Source organism: Meriones unguiculatus, chromosome 16, assembly GCF_030254825.1.
Source record: "Meriones unguiculatus strain TT.TT164.6M chromosome 16, Bangor_MerUng_6.1, whole genome shotgun sequence".
NCBI lineage: Eukaryota > Metazoa > Chordata > Mammalia > Rodentia > Muridae > Meriones > Meriones unguiculatus.
In genome coordinates this window covers 10255430-10272886 of record NC_083363.1, presented here as the reverse complement: position 1 = coordinate 10272886, position 17457 = coordinate 10255430, and the positions used below count along the sequence as shown (strand labels likewise).

Sequence of the window (17457 nt, the reverse complement as noted above, 5' to 3'; positions counted from 1 at the left end):
CCATGTCCTGTTCACTTACTCCTGTACAACAGGTGTCAAGTCGAAGATAGATGCAAACGGGGCCTCACAGTATCTAGAAATTGATCCTAGGTAATGAAAATGCCGGGACAAGTAGCAAGATGACAAGTACAATGGTAGAAAAATTATTTGAATACTAAATAAAAACACGGATACATGAAGGCTAAGACTATCAGAAGAATGGATTCCTTATCGTTTCTTTCCCAGAGAGCCATGGGTCTCCATGCTGAATCTTCTTCATTATACTTCAGATATCTATAGACGTTGTTCCATTTTTTTATCCTGCTCTGAATTTATTCGCAGAACTTATGGCTGTGTGCTAGAGAATCTGGTTAATTATTTATTTTCCTCACAAATCATAAATCTCTTTAAGAAAAATTTAAAATATCCATATTTTTCTCATATTTTTGTTATGTGAAATTGTAGCCTTTGGAAATAATTTCCCTTATAGGGAAGACTAATTAATTTATCACTGAAATGTTAACAATGATTTTTAGTAGAACTACTCCATCTTGAGCCTCATGAAATCTAGGCCAGCACCTTCTCCATCAAGTAATTCAAAGGACTTCTTTCTCTCTCTCTTTCTCTCTCTCCCTCTCTCTCTCTCTCTTTCACTTCATTGGTAAAGAGTCAAGATCCAGGTCTAGTGAACTCTTTGCCTTTGCATGCCAAGTGGTTAATGTGTTAACATTATTGCTGCTAGTGCCACAAAAGCTCAATATTTTGAACATGTAGTCTATCCTTACAGACAACGTGACTGTAAACTTGTTAAAGCTCTTCTACTGTAGACTTCCATAGATGCTGTACTGATTTGCCAGATGGAGAGTGTCTCTACCCTGGAAGAACTGGGGCACCAACCTCCAGCTTTCCTCATTGTGCAATCTATGGAGAACGAGCAATGCCAGTTTCCTAATGGATATACTTCAGTTGCCAAGCCACACAGACGCACAATCCCTTTTCACCATAGGAGACACACATGGATATATTGCTCAAACTGAATAGTGTAAAGAAAAAATGATGTGTCTGTTATTTTATCACTTTAACTTCATTTAGAGTTATTCACTTTTGCAAAAGACATGCCTTTATTTTCAAGATCACTTTCCATATGTCTTCTTGATCAAGACTACTGAATCTTTTAAAAAATATATTAGGTTGAGAATGAAAGATACACACAGACACACAGACACACAGACACACACACACACACACACACACACACACACACACACCAATCTCCGTGATAGAAGTACATGTTTACATACACTAACAGACATATACAGAAATACTGCGGTGAGAACAGATGGCCAGGAACAGTAAAGTCTAATATATTACTATGCTGGAAGCCTATACAGTGATTAAATGAATAGTCATGCTGCACAATGCAACATGACTGAAATCATGAATGAATTAGAAAACTCACTGTATCATTCTAGTTACGATAGCCAAACCAGGGAAAGGTTGAACAGTTTGTGACGTTACTAGTTGAGTTGTTAGCTCTGGAAATGTGGGACCCAACAAGAGGTTTGGTGTCCTGGTAATTTCTATTTCTTGACAAAAGTTGTGGTTACAGGAGTATTTGATTTTTAAGAACATAACTTTGCCATGTTTAAAGTGCTCACCATATATTTTACACTTTCATTTTTGAAACCATTTACAGAATGGTTATAACAAATAGATTCTGCTTGAACATTATGAAGGAGAAAACTATGTATGTCAGCTAATCTTTCTTGCTTCCTTAGATCTCACTGTCTTCAAGATTCCCCAGCCTGCCCAGGGTCTCCTGGTTGACACAATGCTTCAATCTCTTGGACCTCTCTTTTTGAGTTTCTGTTTCTGTTTAACATGGCTCAACCTTTAGTGAATGCATCTGGTAAATATCTTTGTGTAAGTTTGCAGATACAGTAATTGATCATTTCCATACAGTATGCATAGAAACTTAAAGGAAATTTAGCTATCAGACTTATAGTGTGGAGGATATCCCGTTACACAAGGATAGACTGAAAAAAACATACATATGGTGGAGGGATAATAAAGAGGGAAAAGAATAAGTAGGTTTGGCTATAATTTTAAGTCTGTAAAGACAAAGGTTGAACATTCCCTAATGATTCTTCCCCCTTCTAGAACTACATTTTTAGTTTTGCTGAATTCAAAGACCAGTGATCTGTATTTCCTATCGATATCCACCCTCCTCAGAGGAGTCTATGCAGAGACCAGGTTCCCCTACCGTCCAGCTATCATGAGCTCTCTCTCTGATGCCTTCTTCCTCATCTTCGCATAGAGGTCCATGGTGAAGAGGGTGCTGGCACTATTGAAGATGGAGGTCAGGGTGCTCATAAGAGAAGCCAACATGACTGACAGCATCAGGCCTCGCAGTCCTGGGGTCAGGAGAGGGTGCAAGCTCTGGTTAGACAGCAGGTCATTCATGGTTTATGAGTGATTTGATCAATCAAAGAGCCATTCAAGGATAAAACAGTCACAGAGTTATTAGCTAATCTGATTATCAATGTACATCATCTCTGAATGTTTCTTGGAGATTAAATCATTTAAAGCACATAAAATGTCCAGAAAGTTATTGAAACACAAAAGCTTCAATATGTGTTAGGTACCATGATTATTCATATAAAGTGATTACATCATCACAGAATAGTTATAACAAGTGTTACTCAAATGAACCATATCTGAATGTAAAAATAAAATTTGATAGTGAAATCCTTGGTGTTTAATGTGAGAGTTCAATTTAAAAATATAAAGCTGTTGTATGGCTGGTTAGCTTCTATGGTCTAAACTTAGCTTATGAAATGTAGATATCCAGATATATAATCCTCAGGTTATAATATTCATTGCTCAGGTTTAGCTTAGTATTAGTTTAGTGCTAAATGTTTACATAAAGGTCATGTGCTGGGAACCACCTTAGGTGATACTGCTGAAAAACCTTCATGGGCAAAGCTGATGGTCTTGAACCATTGCAGGAGCTTAACCCTTCAGTTCCTTCCCTCCATCAGTTATGACTCCAGGCCTCCCAGTACAGGGTAAGATGACATGCATTTGACCTTGAGTATATGGGTTATTGTTCCTTTAGTTTGAATAAGCTTTTGTATGTCAAGGAGGAAAAATGGCACAAAAGTGTCAGACAAGACCCCAGGCCACTTAGGTCTATCAGCTCTGTACTTGCTCTGTTTATGTTTTCCACAGCAATGATCAGTTTCTGAAATTCAGGATTTCATAGGTATGGCTTATTATCTAGACTGTAAATCCACAGCGAGTTCTAAGGTGTAGGGTTTTGGAAGGGTGTGTTTGTCACTGTATATTCAAATACTGATTTCTGTACCCAGAAAGGTTATGGTCCAGACTTTGACCTTGTCATTATTAGGAAGCATCTCCTGCCTTGGTATGTTGTAAGCTTTGTTCATCACCTTCTGATTGGTTAAATAAAGAGCTGAACAGCCAATTGCTGGGCAGGAGAGAATAATGAGGAACCTCTAATCCCAGGGAGAGATTCTTGGGTGGAGAGAGAGAGAGAGAGAGAGAGAGAGAGAGAGAGAGAGAGATGGCATGATGGACAAGGATGAAGAATGGGAAGCCAAGGCAAGGCTAGGATGGCAGGTAATGGGCCACATGGCTGGGGAGTAGGCCAGGCCACTACTGACAGGTTAGAATAGCTGAGTATCTGCCCAACTATAGAGCCTGAAGCTTTAATGAAGATAAAGGTTTCTGTATCAGAATTCAGAACAAGGGCAGGCAAAGCAGAAACCTTGCATTTTACAGTAGGGCAATCATACTTATTTTACTGATAAATTATAGGATCCAAAGCAAAGCCTGAGAAATGGCAAACACTTCGGTACAAAGCATGTGCACTGAGAGATATTGGTCTAAAGAAGTGAGGGTGAAAGTTAATTTTCAGTCTTCTGACTTTGCCCCTTTGTAGCATTACAAGTTTTCCTTGGCTAACAAATCATTTAAATGTTAACTGATCTGGGAGACAGCCCTCATCCTGAGCAGTTGTTCTTTAAGAGAAATTAGCTCCATCCAGGTTGTGACTGAGTCTCAAGAACTATCTGATGAAAAGGATGGAACTAAAGGAAGGGTCAGCAGAGAGTCTGCCCCAGTGTTCCCCACGTGGGCTGTGTATGCCTCTAGACATGGTGTGGGTGTTTACTTACCATCAGGCATCAGTTCCAGCACCAGGGTGGGGTAGGCATAGTTAGTGCAGCCAACCTCGGTGCCACACTGTTTCACACACTCAGAAGGCACGACACAGGCCACCTTATCTGAGAAGAGACACAGTTCATTGAGCAGGACCCAGCTAGGTACAATCTGCAAAGGGACAGAGGGAATATGCAAGATCACAGATGGGAGAAGCTATGTTTGTCTAGAAATTGGATACTGAACTTTAAATTCAATACACTAATGCTTAGCTTGGAAAAGACAGTGAACCCTGTGTAATCCGTTGACAATTGAAATGTCTTTCATTCATCATAAAAGATTGGCTATATTTCCTTTACATTTCATCATAATGAAAAAGTGATTTTTCAAGAAAAATATTTCAGTAGTAGTCATTCTCATCTGACTCAGAAACTTATTTCTCCAATACAGAGGAAAAAAAATTCAGTTTTGAAGTTCTCTCAAAGACCAATATGTGAATATGTGCCCCCAAGACCTTGGTCAAAGATTGCCACATCCAATCACAAAAGGTCAAGCAAGTCATCCTCGCTCAGTTCTGCCTCATCCCCAAGTGTAGTCCTGGACTACCTCAGATTCCATCCACAAATGGAAACAGGATGCACAGTTTCACATGTCTGCAAGGACACAGGCAGCACTATGAAAGCGATGCTTAAGAGTGCCAAGTCTGCCAAATGTTCCACCTCCGAGTCTTTTCCCAGAGGTGCCTTTCTCCATCGAACCTACAGAAGTTTCTCTTATCTTAAAACCACAGACATCAGCATAGAGAAGAGGAGTCATGTGTCCACGGCTTGCCTGTGTACAGAATGCGGCTGATCATCCCTGGCATCACCATGATGAACATGGGCAGCAGCTTCAGGTAGCCACACAGGATGCAGGCAGCCTTCACGTGAGACATGTTCTTGCCACACAAGCAGCGCTGTACAATGACCTGCCGGAAAAAACAATGCATTAGTGTAACAATCCAACAATGACTATAAGGAGAGTGAGACTACACTTTCAAGGCTTAATGTTACAGTAAGAAATTATATGGCTAGGGCTGAAGACACGGCTCAGCACTTTAAAGCTCTTGATATTTTTCATGCAGAGGACCTGGGTTCAGTTCCCAGGAGCCACAGCCATCTTCAACTCCAGTTCTGGGAGAATCCAATACTCTCTTTTACCTCCATGGATAGAACACATACAGATTGTGCACATACATACATGCACACAAAACATTTCCCATGGACACGTCACAGTCAGAAAACCATGAAAACAGTGCATTGAGTCATTCATTGCTAGATTTCTTCAGACTACTCTGAAACCTCATCTGGTTAGGGATTGAAAGTGATAGAGTGGATAGGGTCCCGAGCGCAGGGACTTGATAGACATCCTTTAGGGTTGAGTGTTCCAAAGACTCTCACTCTCTGCACACTGTCTGCCTGTGGGTCTCTGTATTGCTTCACATCTGCTGCAGGGGGATGCTTCTGATGATGGCTGAGCAAGGCTCTGACCTATGAGTATAGCGGAATGTTGTTAGAAGCTATTTTGTTGCTAGATTTGTTTGTTTGTTTGTTTGTTTTAGCCAAACAGTAGTAATTGGTTTACCCTAGGTCCCTGGGCTGTCTGGTCTTAGGTTGTGGCCACTCAGCCAGTGTCATGTATGAGTTCTATCTCATGTAGCAGGCCTTAAGTCAAACCAAATCTTGGCCGATGACTTCCTAAGCTTTGCTTCACCATCGCATCAGCGCATCTTGCAGGCAGGTGACCATTGTAGATCGAGGGTCTGTAGCTGGGTTGGCATTTACCTTTCTCCTTTGGTAGCATGCAGAGTACCTTCTAGTACTATGAACAGAGTTTGTTGGGGTGAAAGTTCTAGGCAGGCACCAGCTCAACTTCTCTGTCCAGTGAGTTGTGTAGGTATTGTCTTCAGCAGTAGGCCCTTACTGTCCATTTGTGCAGGACAACCAATGGCCTTGGCAATAGTCTGGGTTTTTTGTGGGTTTCCATAAAAGACTTTTACCATTCCCAGATCCCTCTGCTCTGTATGCCTGAGCTCATGCTTCCTAGCTGTGATGCTAATGGGCTCTTATTCCTCTGGAGCCACAAACTCAAATAAACCCTTCCTTCTAGTAGTAGTGTTGGTCACAATGATCACAGCAACAGAATAGTACATGGTTGAATAAAAGAAATGGGAAAAAAAAGCAGAGAAGAATGTTTTGTTGTTGTTGTTTGTTTGTGTTGGTTTTTAGAAAACCCACTGTATTATTCTAGTTATGATAGCCAAAACTAGTTTTCTCTGTGTAGACCTGGCTGTCCTGCACTTGCTTTGTAGACCAAGTTGGCCTCGAACACAGAGAAATCCAATAACTCTGCCTTTCTTATTGCTGGAAGTGAAACCTTGTATCACCATGCATAGACAGAAACCTCTATCTTCAAAATTATTTACATTATGATTCATAACAGTAGCAAAATTACAGTTATAAAGTAAGCACTAAAAATAATTTTATGGTTGGGGGTCACCACAACATGAGGAACTGTATTAAAGGGTGATAGCATTAGAAAGGTTGAGAACCACTGCGCTAGAATGTTTTTATCTATTGTCTATATTTTGACAAGTTGCTCCTAAATTTTTCTCCAGTTTTCACAATCCATCACCACCATCTTTTTGAGACAGGGTTTCTCTGTGTAACAGCCTTGGCTGTCCTGGAACTCATTCTGTAGACCAGGCTGGCCTCGAACTCACAGAGATCTTCTTTCCTCTGCCTTTTGAGTGCTCCACTTCCTGGCCTGTCTCACCATTTTGTTTTTGAAGGACAGAATTTCTGAGCATAATGTTTTGGTTGGCACATCTTTTCCCTTAAGATTTTTTGAACATAAGAATTTTACTTTTTTCTGGTTTTCAAGAGTTCCATTAAAAAATCAGTTCATCCTCAGGGGGCTTCTGTCATGTGTAGAAAGTTACCTTTTTTTTTTTCAGCTTTCAATAATTTTTCTTTGCATTTATGTTTTGACAGTTTGACTGTAACGTGTCTTCATGTGAACATCTTCTGAATCATTCTATTAGCTGTTCCATGAGATTTATAGCTTTGCATTTCTATTTCCTTTCGCAGACTTGAGAACTTTCCACCACTATTTCTCTGGTTTTTATTTTGTATTGTTTTGTGTTTTTTTTTTTTTTGTCTCTATGTGTCTTCTCATTTTGGTACAATGGTAATGGGCACATTATTCTACTTATTTGTGTCTCCCCTAAAACAATCTCATTACTTTTTTACATTTAGTTACCATAGTATTTCTAGTGATTTTCTTCAAGATTGTTATTTATTTATTTATTTATTTAACTTGGTGTATCTGCATATTTACTTTTTAGCTCGGTTATGTCTCATATCCCTCAATGACTTGTTACTTTTAAATATTCTCTATTTCTTGTGAGGTTCCCAGTCTGGCTATGTGCTGCCTTCCTCTCCTCCTTGATCTGGTTCTAAGCATTCTTTTGAATACCATGCTAGATAAATCACATAGCTCCATTCCATTATGAACAGTTTATGAATATTTCACTTACTGTTAGCCGGAATAGCTTTTCCAGTTTCTACATTTTTTCAATCCTTCTGCCCATTTCTGAGTATTAAATAAAAGAGTCAAGTCTCCAAATTTAAGTAAACTGTTCTGTATGGGAGCCATATTTCTCTCATTAGCAAAGTGTGTCTTTCATTCCATGTTCCCCTGAAATCTTCTAAGACACACTGTTAGCAGCTTGTAAAAAAATCTGTGTGAAGTCTTGTTCTTTTGTTTAAGGAGATAGGAGGGGGATAGAAAGGGAGTATATTATATTATTATTATTGACATATTTAATATAGCATTGATATATTATTATAGATATAGCAATATTATTATTGGTATATATTGATGTATTAATATTATTATTGGTATGTATTATCGATACATTATTGCTGCCACAGCTTGTTGAAAAATGCTGTGAGGGTCTTTCACCAATCTGCAGATGTTTTGAATCAAAGTGAGCAGTGATTGCCAAGAAATTTCAAGATAAAAGTAAGACTTGTTAATTTAATGAAAAAGGATAAAGCTAAAGGAAACCATAACACAGACATACAAGTGTTTCCTCTGTGTGTGTGTATCTGTGTGTCTGTGATAGCAAATAATTACTTTTACATAATGACAAAAGTTTTAGACTGAACGCCGATTTCAAACATTGGGATCAAGGTCTGTAGAAAGATGGGACACTCAAAGACTGGGTTGTCCGGGAAGACTGGGAACTGAAGAAGAAAGTTAAATTCTCAACTAACAGAAAAGCCAAGTTTAAAAACCCTATTTAGTGTGTCACTTTAGAGTACTGATGTCAAAAAATTGTATCAATTCTGATGTGTCACAATATACCAAATCCAATGGTTTAGAGAATGGAAATAAAGTCCAACAAACTTAAGCAAAAGAACTGACGTGTCCCTCTCTGAGGGGGAAAAACAGTACAGTGAGGAGGGACCAAAACATCTATTTCTACAAGACAAGACAAAGAAAAGTGTTTGACAGCTTAAATATTACTTACATGTGCAAAATAGAGGCTAGAGGCTTTCACATGAAACAGGAAAACTAAGAATGAACACAGTCACACATGCAAACATACATGCTCACCTGATCTGCACACCAGTACCATATAGCTAGAATGGTCATTCCGAATATCAGTCCTGGCCATGGGATGTCACCAGTGATGGGATCCCGGAAGATGTGGAAGGCATCTGGCTGAGGAGTGTAGCACTTGGGGCTGATGGTCAGGTTGTCCCCCTCGACCACAGAGGGAATGGCGTTCATGTACTTCTCTGTGAAGCTCTCATAACCACCGACTTCAGCAAATGCTAGAAAGGCAGCAGATCAAACACTGTGAGAATGTTTCAAACACCTCATGTTCACGAGTGCTCCACTGCAGCGAAGGTACTTGAGTACTTCCTGTTAGCCTGGTCATGTCTTCAGCACTTTCCCCCAATGATCCATGGTGCCTTTATTTTTCTCCACTGGGATTGTCCATGGTAGAATATTGACATTCACAGAGAACTCAGGACTCACACATTCAAAAAAAATTACACAGTTCAAATAAAGTCACCACTTAATAACATTTGCCTAGTACCAAAGCCCATATACCTCCCTAGACTTTCCATAGTTAAAACATGGCCATTTTGAAGCAATGGAACTCTGTTATGGTTTTACACTTCCTCTGTCAATTACATTTTTACTCATCACACACCACACACACACACACACACACACACACACACACACACGGACGGACACACACACAGATTCACACACACACAGCCATGACAGCTGATACCAGAAAAAGTAGCTTTCTACCCTTTCACAGCTGCATTCTGTCCTTCCTCATCACCAAATATTACCCCCTTTCCATCACTTTTCTAAATGTTATGCTATACCCACATTTATAGTGTTTAGATATATACATGTACACATCAAGGATAGGATCTTCATTGAATGAAAAGATGTGATGCTTGTTTTTTGTTTGAGTCATTTTGCTGAATATTGTCCTGTCCATGTCCACCTACTTTTCTGCAAATTCCATAGTGAAGCAGGAGAAATTCTAATTCTTTTGAAAAGGACAGAAAGAAATGGCTTCCATTCTGGCTTTGGAGCCCAAGTGATATAAATTTTATTATAGTTTGTTTTTCTGATTCAACACTGTGTTTGTCCTTCCTTCCTTCCTCCCTCCCTCCCTCCCTCCCTCCCTCCCTCCCTCCCTTCCTTCCTTCCTTCCTTCTTTCTTTTTCCTCCTCATCTTTCTTTTTTTTTGTTGTTGGTTTTGTAAACCAGGCTGGCCTTGAACTCACAGAGATCTACCTCCTGAGTGCTGGGATTAAAGATGTGGGCCACCAATGCATAGTGCCTTTCTTTCTTAAGAGACTTAAAATGTCTAATATGTACAGAATAACCAATAAGCAATAGGAAGTAGACAAGGAATAACTATAGTAGTTTTATCTTGAAGTCATGATGGGCAGACACTGAAATTCAGTACTGAACAACAGAACCACATTAAAAACCAGACAAAATTTAAAAGTGGGACAGAGGGAGAGAAGGTGGTCAGAGTACCTAACATGAAGGATGGAGAAGATGCAGAAGGCATGCTGTATGAAATGAGGGTTCTAAAAACAAAATTACCTTTGTTTAAGGTTTTTTTCAAGGCTGATTGGTTAAAACTTCAGTGATTGGGGAAAACTGGGATGCCTCAGGTCTTATCTTGTGGTGTCTTTTGAAATGGGAGCTACAATTTCATATGAACAGGTATGAGGCAAGAGAGAGGCCTCTGTATTAGGACAGGAAGGGAAAGAGAGGAAGAAAGAAGGAGAGAGACTGAGGAGTAAAGAGACAGAGGCAGAAACAGAGAGAGACATGCAGAGGGGCACAGAGAGAGACACACACACATAGGGAAAAGAGAGAGATTGTGAGAGGGAGGGGGAGGAAAGGAGGGAGAGAGAGACAAAGGCAGACACACACACACACACACACAATCTGTAAGAGAGATGGGAAATCCTGGAGTTTGCAGAGCATATAAGCAACTATAAATGTCTTTCTTCCCATCCAGCAGTCATGGTAAATGTCATTTGAGAGAATTATGTCTGAGTCTGAGCTTGAGAGTCAAAATTCTGAGTGCAGATAGGGCTTTTGGGACTCTTCCTTCCCACTGGGTCACCTATCCAGTCTTAAGGGGAGAGATGCCTAGTCTTATTGCAACTTGATATGCCATATTTGGTGGTTATCCTTGGGACCTGTCCTTTTCTGAAGGGATAGGGGTGGGGATGGGGGACTAGGAGGAGAGGAAGAAGGGAAAACTGCAGTTGGGATGTAATATATGAGAGAGAACTAAAGATATATATATATGCCAAAAACAATGCAGAAAGTTTTGACTCTTTATATGTATATAAAGTAACTTTATATATAAGTTTATACATATATAAATATACAAATATATAAAGACCAGGTATGTAGACAAGTCAGTGCTGCCCCTGAGAGCTGATCTAGCTACAGGAGAAAGACTTCCAGAAACAGAAGTGTAGCTCAACATGGCGGGTACAGTGTTCAATACTTGTCTGTTAGAACACATTCTAGCATGGAGTTGCGCAGGGGGAATTTTGAGTGATTGTGCGAAAACTCCAAGAAAACAAGGCTCTTGTGACCTGACTTTCTTAAAAAACAAAACAAAACATAAATTGTTCATGGAATGTGCTTTCATGCCTTTCCCAGGTGTAGCAGATAGGAGTGAGTTAACATTATATTATTTATTACAACTGGCGAATGTTATGAATTTAAATGTGTCTATGGAAAAACATGTTTTTGCTATGTAAAGCTTGTCTTTGTGATTGTACATTTACTCAGGTGACTCTACAGAAGCTCAGAGTACAAACTGTCTGATGCTCTGAATAAACTTAGCTATTGCTTGTGCTACACCCACGCCAGTGTCACCATAGCAGCATGTGCTACAGGGCGGGAGACATGCTTTCTTCGGAAATTCACTCCCTGGAAGGTCCCTGGCAGACCCCCCCCCCCCTGTCTGGCAAAGAGACGTGTTCTGAGTTTTTCCACTTTTTCAGTTGCGGTTCTGGGGCTGGATTAATGAGTTTTTTGATCTTTCTCTGTGACTCCTGAAACAGCACAACTAATTTTATAAAGAAATTTATTAGTAGTAGATTATTAAAGGCTTTAATAAGAATAAAATGTAAAAAGAATAAGCTTAAGAAAAGTAATAAATCAGATTTAGTATCAAAAGACATTATAGGAATAGTAAAAGAAATGATGAGCTCCTTCTTAAGAAAAAATAACATAAGAAGTACAGCTGGCACGAGTTTACCCCTCCCTTCAATGTCTTGTTTCTAAGGAAGATTATAAATCTTTGGCAGGACATATGGGAGGATGGTTAACAAAGGATGGTTAATTAGATTTTGATACAGAGAAAGATTTTGGCAGGCATCTGACTTAGCTCCTGACTTTCCTCTTCACTGGTTAGCAATAATGAAACTACATTTGAGGTTTCTTTTTCTTTGTTTGCTCTGATCAAAAAGTTTTTAGGCCAAGATTTCTTGTGGGCACTGCTTTATGTTTGACTACATTTTGAGTTAAAATGTAAACTTTGTATTCTTGGTAAAAGTTTGAATGTTCTGGGAAGTATGCCAACTTTAAGGTGCCTTTTGTGAAATCATTATAAAAATACTAGCTTGATTTCAGTAAAGTTGCAGCAGAGCCAAAACTATCAAGGTGTCTCTGTCTGTCAATTCATCGCCGAATCCGTGTCTTCCTGTCCAAAGCCTTGTTCTCCCTTGGACGCCGGGAGCCAGACTGGGTCGGTCCGTGGCAGCTTGAGACTCTGGTGTCCCAGGTCCCACTGCCTCTAGAGCAGTAAGCATGTATAAACTTGACACGATCTAGAATGATCTAGGAGAAAAGCTCCTGGGACATATACCAAATATTAGAAAAATTTTGCCAAGAATTCCTCCAACAGGGAATTAACATACAGAATATTTAGTAAACACAGAAACTCCCAGAACTTTTGTGGTTGAAACATGATTGTCATGACCTTGAAGCCAATCCAGTGAATTCCAGGCATCCATTACATACTGAGACCATTTTTTTTAACTCAAAAAATGCAAGCATGAAAATAACAATTAATCCAACAATCTGGTGCTATAAATGGGCAATGGCACTGAACAGTTTTCAAATAAAATTCTAATAATCGTTAAGCACATAAAAGAATTCAATATCCTGAGCCATCACCTAATCCAAACTCAAACTACATTAGGATTTTTCCCCATTTTAAACTTAATTTTTAAAATTTCCTCTTCCTCCCCATCTTCTTCTTCATCTACACAACTTTGTGGTTTTTTTCCTCTTAAAATGTAAAACAACATAACCAAAAAAAAAAAAAAAAGCCCCCCCCTCCAACTCTCTCCTCTCCTCACAAAAGCATGGAGTCTGATTTTGGCCCACTACTTCTGAGCATGAATCCTGCCCTGGAATGTGACTGATATAAAGAAAACTAATATTTCTTCACCTAGCAGATATCAGTTATAAATAGCTTCTGGGTTAGGAGTGAAGCTTTATGGCCTCTTCCCTTTCTCTCTTCTGGGGTTTGTCTGGCTTGAACCTATGCAGCTCTGTGCATGCTTTCACAGTCTCTATGAGTTCATATGTGTATCACTCCTATTGTGGCTGGAAAATCCTGTTTCTTTGCAGTTTTCCATCACCTTTGGCTTTCTGCCTCCTTTTCTTCATGAGCTCCTGAGCCTTGAGGGGAAGGGAGTGATAAAGACCTCCCATTCAGGGATGAATGTTTTAAAGTCTCTCATTCTGTATACATTACAGTGTTACGGGTCTCTGCTAATTCCCTTCTGTTGCAAGAAGAAGGTTCTCTGATGAGGGTTGAATGATCCACTGATCTATGGGTATAGCATATGTCATTATGAGTTATTTTATTGTTAAATTCACTTAGCAGGATAAGAAGAGTAAGTTTTCTCCTAGGGCCCATGACAGATCTAGTCTCTGGTTACTGGCTTGATCAAGTTTGCAAAGCTGATTTCTATCTCATGGAGTGGGTCTTAAGTTCAATTTTAAAAACAACAACAACAAAAGCGATTGGTTACTCCCATAATATTTGTGCCACTATTGCACATTGTGGAAGGCACCAATCATTGGTTGGTGGTCCTGGGTTCTATAAGAAAGCATGCTGAGCAAAGCATGAAGAACAGCTAGTAAGCAGCACTCCTCCGTGTCCTCTGCAAGAGCTCCTGCCTCCTGTCCTGTCCTGACTTCTTTCAGTGATGAACAGTGACGTGGAAGTATAAGACAAATAAGTAAGCAAGTCTTCCTCCAACTTGCTTTTTGGTTATGATGTTCCATTGCAGCAAGAGAAACCCTAACCAAGACAGGAAATATGGGCTCGTTGGGGGCGCGGTGTAACAAGATGGGTGGGATTTGAGCTTTCAAGAGATTCATAGCACTCTCAATGTCCTCTTTGCTTCCTGTTTGTGAGCTCAAAGCTTCTGCTCTGCTACCTTGCTCCTTCCACCAAAGATCATGAATTCATATACCTTCCAAGCCCCAAGCAAACCTTCCTTCTAAAAGTTGCTTGGTCACTGTGTTTTGTCACAACAGGAGAAAAGCAACTAAGACATAAGTTTCTGTGACAGGCTTGACCATGGTGGGAATTTTGGAGGAATGTGAAAGGTTTTAGGACTTTGGACTAGAAAAGCAGTTGGATGCTATGAGTAGAAATTAGTGGGCTGCCCCAGTGCAAGCTAGAAAAACGCAGTGTGTTCTAATAATCTACACATCTGTTTTTGTGCCAGTACCATACTGGTTTTATTATTATGACCCTGTAATATATATTGAGATCTAAAATGGTAATCTGTCAGAATTTCTATTTTTTCTTCTCACGATTGTTTAGCTATCTGGTGTCTTTTGTGCTTCCATATAAATGTTAGGATAGGTTTTTTTTTCTATTTTTTTTTTAAAGATGAGATGAGAACTTTGATTGGGACTGTGTCAACTCTATAAATAGCTTTATAGTTATTTTACCAAATGTTTTTTCCCCTAGTGTCTTTATCTTTTTCTTTGGCGGTTTAAAGTTTTCATTGTGTTGTCTTTCATTGTCTTGTTTAGCTTCATGCCTAGATATTTTGTTTTCTTTGAAGCTGTAGTGAATGGAAGAGTGTCTATGATCTCTTTCTCTGTATGTTTGTTGTTGGTATTTAGAAAGGCTATTGATTTTTACAAACTTATTCTGTGTGCTGCCACCGTTAAAATGTTTGATTATTTCTAGAAATTTTTTTTTTGTAAATTTTTTTAGTATTTCTTATGTATAGTATTTCATTTGCAAATAGGCATAGTTTGGTGGCTAGTACCACCATCCCTGGCTCCAATGATTTCTTTTCCCATTTGTATGCCTTTAATTCCTTTCCATTCCCTTATTGATCCAGCTATTGTTTGAGCATAATTATCTAGTTTAACGCCAAGATACAAAATTGAAAATAGCAATCATATACTCATAAAAAATCAAGAAATTTAAGAAAGACACATCTAGATGAACTGAAAGAAAAGAAACTTCCAAGGTGATGCACAAGAAAACATAAATACAAGGTTGGAGGAGATGATGAGGAAAAGAGTACAGAATTTGAAAATGTCATAAGTGATGGAAATTTGAAAAGGGCTCAAGCTGAAATGAAGATGGAATTGAAAAGTATACAACCCAACTAGAAAACTCCAGGGAAATCCTTTCAAACAGAATGGATCAAGAAGACAAGAATACCTAGGAGTGGTATAGCTGGGTCTTGAGGTAGCACTACTCCTAGTTGTCTGAGAAAGCACCAGATTGACTTCCAAAGTGGTTGTACCAGTTTACATTCCCACCAGCAATGGAGGAGGGTTCCTCTTTCTCCACAGCCTCTCCAGCATGTTTTGTCACTTGAGTTTTTCATCTTGGCCATTCTGATGGGTGTAAGGTGAAATCTCAGGGTCGTTTTGATTTGCATTTCCCTAATGGCTAATGAGGTTGAGCATTTCTTTAAGTGTTTCTCTGCCACTCGATGTTCCTCTTTCGAGAATTCTCTGTTTAGCTCCATTCCCCATTTTTTAATGGGATTACTTGGTTTGTTGCTTTTTTCTGCTTCTTTAGTTCTTTATATATACTGGATATTAGCCCTCTGTCAGACCCAGCTATACCACTCCTAGGTATATACCCAAAATTTGCTCAAGTACACAACAAGGACATTTGTTCAACCATGTTTGTAGCAGCTTTATTTGTAATAGCCAGAACTTGGAAACAACCCAGATGTCCATCAATGGAGGAATGGTTACAGAAATTGTGGTATTTTTACTCAATGGAATACTACTCAGCAATCAAAAAGGAGGAAATCATGAAATTTGCAGGCAAATGGTGGGATCTAGAAAAGATCATTCTGAGTGAAGTATCCCAGAAGGAGAAAGACAAACTTGGTATATACTCGCTTATAAAGACCTAGAAGATATGATAAACATAATGAAATCTACACACCTAAAGAAGATAATCAAGAAAGTAGACACGGGAGAAGGTGATCAATCCTCATTTAGAAAGACAAATGGGATGTGCATTGAACGTATGACAGGAGTCTACTGCAAAAGGCATCTGAAAGACTCTACCTAGCAGTGTTTCAAAGCAGACACTAAGACTCATAACCAAACTCTCGGCAAAATGCAGGGAATCATATGAAAGAAGGAGAGTTAGTATGATATGTAAAGGATAGGAGCTCTACAAGGACCAAATATATCTGAGCACAGGGTCTTTTCTGAGACTGACACTCAACCAAGGACCATTTATGGATATAACATAGAACTTCTGCTCAGATGTGACCCGTCGTAGCTCAGTAACTAAGTAGTTTTCCAAAGTAAGGGGAACAAGGACTATTTCTAACAGGATCTCAAGGGCAGGCTCTTTGACCTCCCCAGGGGAAGAACAGACCTGCTAGGCCACAGAGGAGGACTTTGCAGCCAGCCCTGAAGATACCTGATAAAACAGGGTCAAATGAAAGGGGAGGAGGTCCTCTCCTATAAGTAGACTTGAAAAGGGGCAGGGAGGAGACCAGGGAGGGAGTGTGGGGTTGGGGAGGGAATGAGGGAGCAGGATACAGCTGAGACACAGAGTTAACAAAATGTAACTAAAAAGAAAAATAAAAATTAAAAAAAAGAAGACAAGAATATGAGCCCTTAAGATAAAGTAGACAGTTTAGATGCTTGCTCACATCTGCCCAGGAAAAGTTTATGTGACAGTGACTACCAAGAGATGAATGAGCCTGGTGCTGCCAGGACTGCTATTTCCCCTGTCCACCCACAGTTTCCATCACAGCCAAGAACCCCAACCAAGTGACTGGATGGTTAACATTACTGTTAAGAGAATTATAGGATATGGAAGTATGACCCAGTAAAACTGGGAGACAACATCACAGAAGAAGCAGTCAGAAACATCTCTCATAGCTTCCCATGGCACGGCACACTGCCATCACTTACCATAACCCATGAGAATGAAAGAGCCAACCAACATGATGAAAGTCTGGATAGAATCTGTGTAGATCACTGAGGCCAGGCCCCCTGTGGGGAGAAAATAATGGACAGGATGTTTTATCCATGCACACTGATTACCCTGTCTTCAGCACTGGGCTCTATTCCAAACACACAAATGAGTCCATGTAACATAGCTCCCATGTGAGTCCCAGCTTCTCTTGACACCAGTTTCTCCTC

General features: G+C 39.6%; 1 protein-coding gene across 1 annotated transcript in view; it reads right to left on the bottom strand.

Annotated features, from left to right (window-relative positions):
- LOC110561760 (solute carrier family 5 member 4-like) overlaps nt 1-17457 on the bottom strand; it is a 51503-nt gene that overhangs the window by 9110 nt on the left and 24936 nt on the right. The window contains exons 7-11 of the mRNA XM_060369343.1: nt 17227-17307; nt 8824-9044; nt 4993-5128; nt 4179-4286; nt 2243-2393 (exon numbers count right to left, since the gene is read on the bottom strand). Coding sequence (XP_060225326.1) covers nt 2243-2393; nt 4179-4286; nt 4993-5128; nt 8824-9044; nt 17227-17307 — 697 coding nt within the window. The remainder of the gene's footprint in view (nt 1-2242; nt 2394-4178; nt 4287-4992; nt 5129-8823; nt 9045-17226; nt 17308-17457) is intronic.